The sequence below is a fragment of the Salvelinus namaycush genome, chromosome 21 (genome assembly GCF_016432855.1).
Source record: "Salvelinus namaycush isolate Seneca chromosome 21, SaNama_1.0, whole genome shotgun sequence".
In the NCBI taxonomy this organism is placed as follows: Eukaryota; Metazoa; Chordata; class Actinopteri; order Salmoniformes; family Salmonidae; genus Salvelinus; species Salvelinus namaycush.
In genome coordinates this window covers 21,480,071-21,488,307 of record NC_052327.1, presented here as the reverse complement: position 1 = coordinate 21,488,307, position 8,237 = coordinate 21,480,071, and the positions used below count along the sequence as shown (strand labels likewise).

The following is an 8,237-nucleotide window of genomic DNA, read 5'->3' as shown; positions in this document are numbered from 1 at the left end:
ACATGTAAAAATTAACTATGGCCATTGAATTGCAAATATACCGTGCGTTATAAGAAAATAATGCTCTAGAATGCCCTTCAAGCCAGAAATTTGTATTCAACAATCCCGTACAAAAAAATATTGCAGTTTTTAAACTGATGTAAAAGTGCAGTAACTGCAGTCGACTGTGGTATTTTGGACTCAATAATTGCAGAATAACTACAGTGAACTGCAGTTGAACTGCAGTTATACTGCACTGTAACTGTAGTTATGCTGCACTGTAACTGCAGTTACACTGCAAAATTACCATATTAAAAGAAACTGTGTTATTTTGGACGCAGCATACTGCAGTTGTACTGCATTCTAACTGCAATCTTTTTTTGTAAGGGATGTCATTGTATAAAGATTAATCGTAATTTGGTTGTCAATGGTTAACTAGCATTCCGGTGGGGTAGATTGGTTCGTCCAGATAAGTTGTACCTAAAGGGAAGATGGAAAGAATAAACCGGATGGAAAACCCAGTCACCTGTTGTAGCGTAGGAGTGGTACTGAGAGAGAACACTATCACTCAGCGTGTTTCCACAGCTAATATCAGCATGTTTCCATTAGCCAGGTTTAGCCAGGTACGACCATGTGTGTTGGTGACAGGAAGTGGAAAGTTCCTCAGGTGCTTTTCCATAGATCTGTCTATCAGTGAGCTTAATGGGAGCTTATTCGGGATCACTCATTACACTGTCAAGCCTGTTTTTTTTCTCCACCTGGCAATGCAGCTAAATTAACACGATTTTCCCTGGCTATATAATATGGTGAGTTGTCAAAATTGTGTATGTGTCATATGTCCACCTCCGTGTACTGTATTTGTAAGAGTACTGACTCAAAAGTTGTTCAAAAAAATGTCTAGCAATTCTCTGTACCATTCATGGCACTGGTGTTCATCTCAAATAACTATTTCTCACACAACTTGTTGCTGGTGTGTTGGTGAAACAGAGGGTGTTGATGCTGTGCTTTTGTAATCTTGACGGCTAGACTAGAGCACCCTCTAGGGTTTCAATAGTGCTACTGTCTCCAGATCATACTGTGGCTGTCCCCTATGTAGAGATGGCAAAGATGTTTCTGTGATGACTGACTGTGTTCCTATCAGTAGGGAGAAGATGGAGAAGAGGTATATGTTGTCCCAGTTCCCTGTGTCCTGCAGTGGCATCGCTAGGGTTACTCCATCCAGCCACATAGGCCCAGTGGCACACGTCTACTCAAATAGCAACACAGGTACAGTATGCAACTCATCTGACAGGTTATAATTTCAATACAAGTAAACTTGACATTTGGAATAAAGGTTACACAAAGACATGATCGGTACTCTGTTGGCATGTAGACTACACATTTATTAACATAGGCAATCCCTCAACATGTGCACCAGAGGAGGATGGTGGGGGGAGCTATAGGAGGATGGTCCCATTTTAATGGCTGAAATGGGATAAACAGAACGGAGTCAAATGTGTGGTTTCCATATGTTTAATGTGTTTGATACTGTTCTGTTCCATTTATTCCATTCCAGCCATTACAATGAGCCGTCCTTCTATAGCTCTTCCCACCAGCCTCCTCTGACGTACACCTTCTCAGCATGACCCTACAGTTGAAGTCGGAAGTTTACATACACCTTTGCCAAATACATTTTAAACTCAGTTTTTCACAATTCCTGACATTTAATCCTAGTAAAAAAATTCTCTGTCTTAGGTCAGTTAGGATCACCACTTTATTTTAAGAATGTGAAATGTCAGAATAATAGTAGAGAGAATGATTTATTTCAGCTTTTATTTCTTTCATCACATTCGTAGTGGATCAGAAGTTTACATACACTCAATTAGTATCTGGTAGCATTGCCTTTAAATTGTTTAACTTGGGTCAAACGTTTCGGGTAGCCTTCTACAAGTTTCCCACAATAAGTTGGGTGAATTTTGGCCCATTCCTCCTGACAGAGCTGGTGTAACTGAGTCAGGTTTGTAGGCCTCCTTGCTTGCACACACTTTTTCAGTTCTTCCCACAAATTTTCTATGGGATTGAGGTCAGGGCTTTGTGATGGCCACTCCAATACCTTAACTTTGTCATACCGCTCAGGAAGGAGACGCGATCTGTCTCCTAGAGATGAACGTACTTTGGTGTGAAAAGTGCAAATCAATCCCAGAAGAACAGCAAAGGATCTTGTGAAGATGCTGGAGGAAACAGGTACAAAAGTATCTATATCCACAGTAAAACGAGTCCTATATCGACATAACCTGAAAGGCCGCTCAGCAAGGAAGAAGCCACTGCTCCAAAACCGTCATAAAAAAGCCAGACTATGGTTTGCAACTGCACATGGGGACAAAGATGATACTTTTTGGAGAAATGTCCTCTGGTCTGATGAAAAAAAATAGGACTGTTTGGCCATAATGACCATCGTTATGTTTGGAGGAAAAAGGGGGAGGCAAGCCGAAGAACGCCATCCCAACGGTGAAGCACGGGGGTGGCAGCATCATGTTGTGGAGGTGCTTTGCTGCAGGAGGGACTGGTGCACAAAATAGATGGCATCATGAGGAATGATAATTATGTGGATATATTGAAGCAACATCTCAAGACATCAGTCAGGAAGTTAAAGCTTGGTCGCAAATGGGTCTTCCAAATGGACAATGACCCCAAGCATACTTCCAAAGTTGTGGCAAAATGGCTTAAGGACAACAAAGTCAAGGTATTGGAGCGGCCTGACCTCAATCCTATAGAACATTTGTGGGCAGAACTGAAAAAGCATGTGCAAGCAAGGAGGCCTACAAACCTGACTCAGTTAAACCAGCTCTGTCAGGAGGAATGGGCCAAATTTCACCCAACTTATTGTGGGAAGCTTGTGGAAGGCTACCCAAAACATTTGACTCAAGTTAAAACAATTTAAAGGCAATGCTACCAAATACTAATTTAGTGTATGTAAACTTCTGACCAACCGGAAATGTGATGAAAGAAATAAAAGCTGAAATCATTCTCTCTACTATTATTCTGACATTTCACATTCTTAAAATGAAGTGGTGATCCTAACTGACCTAAGACAGGGAATTTTTACTAGGATTAAATGTCAGGAATTGTGAAAAACTGAGTTTAAATGTATTTGGCTAAGGTGTATGTAAACTTCAACTGTACACCTTCAGCTTCATTGATCACAGTTTCTTTGTTTAGAGCTGTGTGTGGAGGTAGAGACGGGCGTGCACCCTCTCACCCGGGACAGCAGCTCCTCTTCAGGTTATTCCAGCGCCCCCTCCAGCCCCATGACCCCTCACTCTCTGTCTTTGTCCCGGGAAGGGGTCTTCAACAGGGCCAAGGAGCCACACAGACGTGAGTCTATCTCCCTCAGCAGTTATCATGCTAACTGAAATGGCCTTCAAAAAGTTGGTATATCACTGATAACATTTTGTTCTGTGTCATCCTGTCCCTATCCAGGGATGGAGTCAGGACTAGAACTAGGAGAGAAGGACAGGACTTACGTTCTCCTAAACCCCACCGTTACAACAGGGCCTACTCGGCCCACTGCTCAGGTTCTGCCCGTGCAGAATGACCCTACTCCCTGCCCCTCCCACATGAGCCTCCCTCCTCCCTCCCGAAGCCTACAGTCACCAGGACGCATCCTGGGTTCCCCCTGTAAGCCCCGGCTACCTCCCTTCTGCCCTGATGAGTGGGCCAAGCCCCTTGGTTCAGGTGTGGCTGTTGGGGTGCGACTGGAGAGAGTGTTCCCTGCCCTGAGTGTGGACAGTATGGGGTCCCCTCCCCTTCGCCAGGACTCTGCTGGGCCCCGGGGGCCCTCTGGGGTCACTGTGCTGCGCCCCCCTCCAGTCTTGATGGTGGACACCAGCTCCGCCCTCACCACAACCTCCAACACCCTTCACCACGTCTCACACCCCCCTCTACACCTGCTGGTGTCCCCCTCTCTACGGCATACTGGACACTACCCATACCCCTCCTCTTCTGCCTCCTCCTCCTCTTCCTCCTCATCTCCTGCCTCCAAGTTAGCTTTTACGTCTGTGGGTGGCGTTCACATGGGAACTGCGAGCAGTGTTCCCATGGCAGCGGTTCCAGGCAACACCTACTGTGTGAACAGTAGCGCCGCTGTCCAACCCAGCTCCAGTCCCACCTCCACGGAGACCAGCATCTACGCTGTCACTTCTGGCTCCACCCCTAACTCCTCTGTCTGCGTCTGCAGCTCTTGTGGCTGCAGTGGGAACTGTGGCTCCTACGGGGCCCTCCCGGCCAGCTACGCAGGGTACTTCCAGCACCCCTTCTCAGGGACGTCAGTGTTCCCCCTGGGGCCCCTGCTTCACCTCAGTCCCCTGCTGGCTGGGAGCAGCACTGCCACCCCCTTCCCCTACCCCTTGGTGGCACCGCCCCTCTACAACAGCAGCGTGTCTCACAGCCACGACACCCAGGGGCAGCAGGGGCTTGTCCTGCCCCCCATGCAGGGCTTCCTGGGGGCCGGTGCCAACGTGCACAAGCCTCATGGGGGGGTGGGGAACGGAGGGCATAGGAAGCCAGGGAGCTTGTCCTGCTACAACTGTGGGGTCACCGGCCATCGTGCACAGGAATGCAAGCAGCCACCCATGGACGCTGCTCAGCAAGGTATAAAGTAGAAACCTTACAGCTACTAAAATAGATATTGTAATTCCATGATTACATATACATATGTTTAATATCTACAGAAACCTCTTGGGGAACTTGATATATTTAGCACCATTGGTATTTTGTTTTGCAGGCACGTTCCGGCTGAAGTATGCTCCCAAATCAGACAGCCAGGACTCTGGGGACTAAGAACAAGGAACTCCTGTGACCTGTGACCCCTGTGCACATCAGCACCTTATGCACCTTTCATTTAGGTAACTCTTTGACTCTTTGAACACACTTTGATGATTGGTGAATGAATGGTGGCCTGAGGCCACTTAACTCGACTGATGAAAGTCAAAGCATGGAGTCGGTTTGGAAGGAGCTATTAACCCCAGTCCATCTGTAACATATGATTTTGATCATACCAAATAAAAGAGATGGTCAGGTCTAAACCCTGAGGCCGAGGGTATACAGTATTTTCGAATGGGAAATGATTTAGCTGTACAAAACCCACAGTTGAAAATATGATGCAATACTCCTCACACTACTTGGTACACACCTCAGCCTCACTCAGTCAATCGGTCAAACTCCACAGACCTACACCTTTCATAACAACTCATGCGGTATGCAAAGATGTCCTTTTAAGTCGCTCTGGAGATGAGTTGGATGTATCTGAGAGGATGCTGATGTGTGAATGTAAAGACGTACAGTATAATATGACTGCCAAATAATGCACATTGACTGACTGACTACCAAATCCTTCTCCTCTGGGACAGAGCAGGTCTGTGAGAAACACAGAGGAAGAGAAACGAGTGCTTTATTCTACACATCATTCGCTGTGGGTACTTTGCCCTATACAGTGCAGGTATTAATGGTGAAAGAAATGGTGCGAGCATTCTTAGTTTAGATTTTAAGATGTGCTATTGACATTTGTGTTGTTTAATCGTTTAGAAGTTGGAGCAGTCTAATATTATAATGATTGTCGAAATGTGTGTAGGTTTTAGTTGTATGTATAAGGTTATGTATGTTTGATTTTATAATAGTTGGATTTGATGTGATGAGGTTGTGCTATGTAAGAGGATCCTTTTTGAAAAAGATTTGATATTGAATGTCAGTGAATGTGTCCTTGAGTTGCCACAATGGTGTGGCATGTGAAAGCACTTTTATGAGACCGGCTGGTCCCAGTCCATTGGATGTGAGTGTGACATGAGGACCGTAGTCCTCAAGGATGGAGAAGTTATTATAGTTTTTTTGTGTTGCACTGGAATGTTCCTAGCCAGGTCTGGAGGACACAATTCAGTCATAAGGGACATTTCGTTGAAAATGATGTTTATGTACCAATAAACACTTGCACCGATTGCTTCAAATTGGTCATTAAAGGGCAACTGCACTTCCTATTTTGGCGTCATTTTAGATTTGACTCATTAAGAAATGCTCGGGGCCATGACTGAATTCAAACTGAGTTGGTTTTGGGGTGTGGTTTGATGTGGGTGTCTTTTGTGTGTGTTCGCAGGTGGGACGAGTTAGCCAAATTATTTAGCTAATTTGCTTCAGCCAGCTTGTCCGGGACCTCTGCAAAGTTGACTTTAGATAGCCTATCTTCTGGGCTAGTTAGGGACCTTCAATAAATGACACAATATAAATTAGACAATATTTTCATGTTGCAGAACTTTTCGTTTTCATTAAATGCTTTCAATATTTGCATATGAATTTCTACAATTTATAGTTGGTTTGATGTTTTAAGTAATTGAAATGTGGAGCTATTGGAATTTTTACATATTGTCCCTTGTATATTGTGTAATTTACAGATGGTCCATAACTAGCCCCATAGGGATATCCAAAGTCAACCCAAATTGACCACAGGCATTACGATTGTGTTGCGTGCAGCTCCACTCTGAATTTATGATTACTTGTGTGCTGTCAGCTGTGGGCACATGGGCAGGATTGAAACAAACCCAACCTTCATTTACATTGTGATGCAGTCACGACCACAACACTTACAAAACTCTGTTTTAGACAAGACTGACTTTATGACCAAAATGATCCTATTTACACTTCGTAGTCAATTTTGACAGTATAATAAATGTTTCTGACTCATTTCGATGCCACATAGGCTGTTTCTAAATGAGAAGTAGTTTTTTAGTGGCCGTTGCTCTTTAAGACTTTGACTAAATCAGGATCCTTTGGTTGAAGCAGGAAACAGATTTACAGTAGTTCTATTCTGCTGGGTGTGATCTGGTCTGAGGACCGAAGATCAAGGAATTGTAGGGCACAATCAAGGATTGTATCTGACTATCTGTAGAGTATTGCATGCTAGGGAATGTTGTATTTTGTATAAAAAGTGTCAAAGCTTTGTGGTCAAACCTTTTTACCACATCTGTACTGTCTAGTTCTCATGGGAGTAATAGTGCTTACAGTGAGAACATTACTGTAACAGTACGCCACATACAGAACTAGCATGGACCACGGTCACAGAATAGACATGATTATTTCTCTGGTGGTGCATTTGTTTTTACATTGTGCCTAATGAATACACCCTGGTTCATGCTGCAAACATTGTGTAAACCAACCGTTTTCATTATATCATTCAAATGAAAGAGTGATATGATTGACCATTGGAAATCATGTTTGTGCACTAAGCTGTTTATCCTGGGTTCCTTAGCAACCCTGCATGGTACAATCATTTACTAAAGAAAATGTATGGCCATAATAAAATGACACCATATTTTTGATTCTGGAACTGGTTCACCTTACTTGGTTCCAATGAGGTTGTTGTCAAACATACATGACATCCCCCTGTCCAAAATACAAATCTAATTAGCTGGTATTATTTGAATGTAACATAGCTATCTTCTTAGTCAATAGCTATGCATGTTGCTTGATCTCAAGTCAACATTTTGTGCATTTAAAAGGAGTTTTAAAACATTTGGTATTATTTTGAAGCAGATTTGAGCTTGAAGGGCATATCACTTGTTCATTTTTATGTACAATTTTTGTATTGTATGGTGTAGTGTCTTTAAGAATTGTTTGTTTTATATACTGCATCAAAAACATTGTAAAAGACATTAAAATGTTTTCGGTTTCCATCCTTTCATGGCAACATTTGTATGTTTCTCACTGATCAGTATTTTATCTAATTCAAACGTCAGGATAGGAGTTCTAGATGGGGAATACCTTTACATAGTCTGTTTTATTCATAAAATACCAACAAATACAATAAAAGGCTGTGTAATATTGCTGTGAATATGAAGAATGAGAGCGGCAAACAGCAGAGCATGCAGAGGAACGTTGGGCTGATAAAACTGCATCATTCCTCTGTTATTAAACCCTCAATCAAACTGATCATAGAATCATTCGTATTCATTACACACACGTATAGCATATGGACATTTGTACAAGGAAGTAACATCACATTAAATAAAAACAGAAGATTATCTGCCAAAAATTCTAAGATAAAAAGGCATCTAACATTTAAACAGTTCCAACAGTTGAGAGGACAGCGAGAAGGAAAAGCACAACAGTCAGCACACATTATAAAAGGCATAAATAACCCTCTATTAAACAAATTGAATATTCTAAAAGCGTGATGCCACCCTGGGATGAGTACTGTTCAGAGCCCTAGGGCAGGTCTAGGAGGGGGACGGATG

At 43.2% G+C, this 8,237-nt stretch overlaps 1 protein-coding gene across 1 annotated transcript; it reads left to right on the top strand.

Annotated features, from left to right (window-relative positions):
* Positions 1-1,088: 1,088 nt before the first annotated feature.
* LOC120066175 (zinc finger CCHC domain-containing protein 14-like) lies at positions 1,089-7,673 on the top strand. The gene is made up of 4 exons (XM_039017354.1): positions 1,089-1,245; positions 3,178-3,333; positions 3,439-4,608; positions 4,742-7,673. The coding sequence occupies exons 1-4, from the start codon at positions 1,098-1,100 to the stop codon at positions 4,795-4,797; spliced, it is 1,530 nt and encodes a 509-aa protein (XP_038873282.1). The 5' UTR covers positions 1,089-1,097; the 3' UTR covers positions 4,798-7,673.
* The last annotated feature ends 564 nt before the right edge of the window (positions 7,674-8,237 follow it).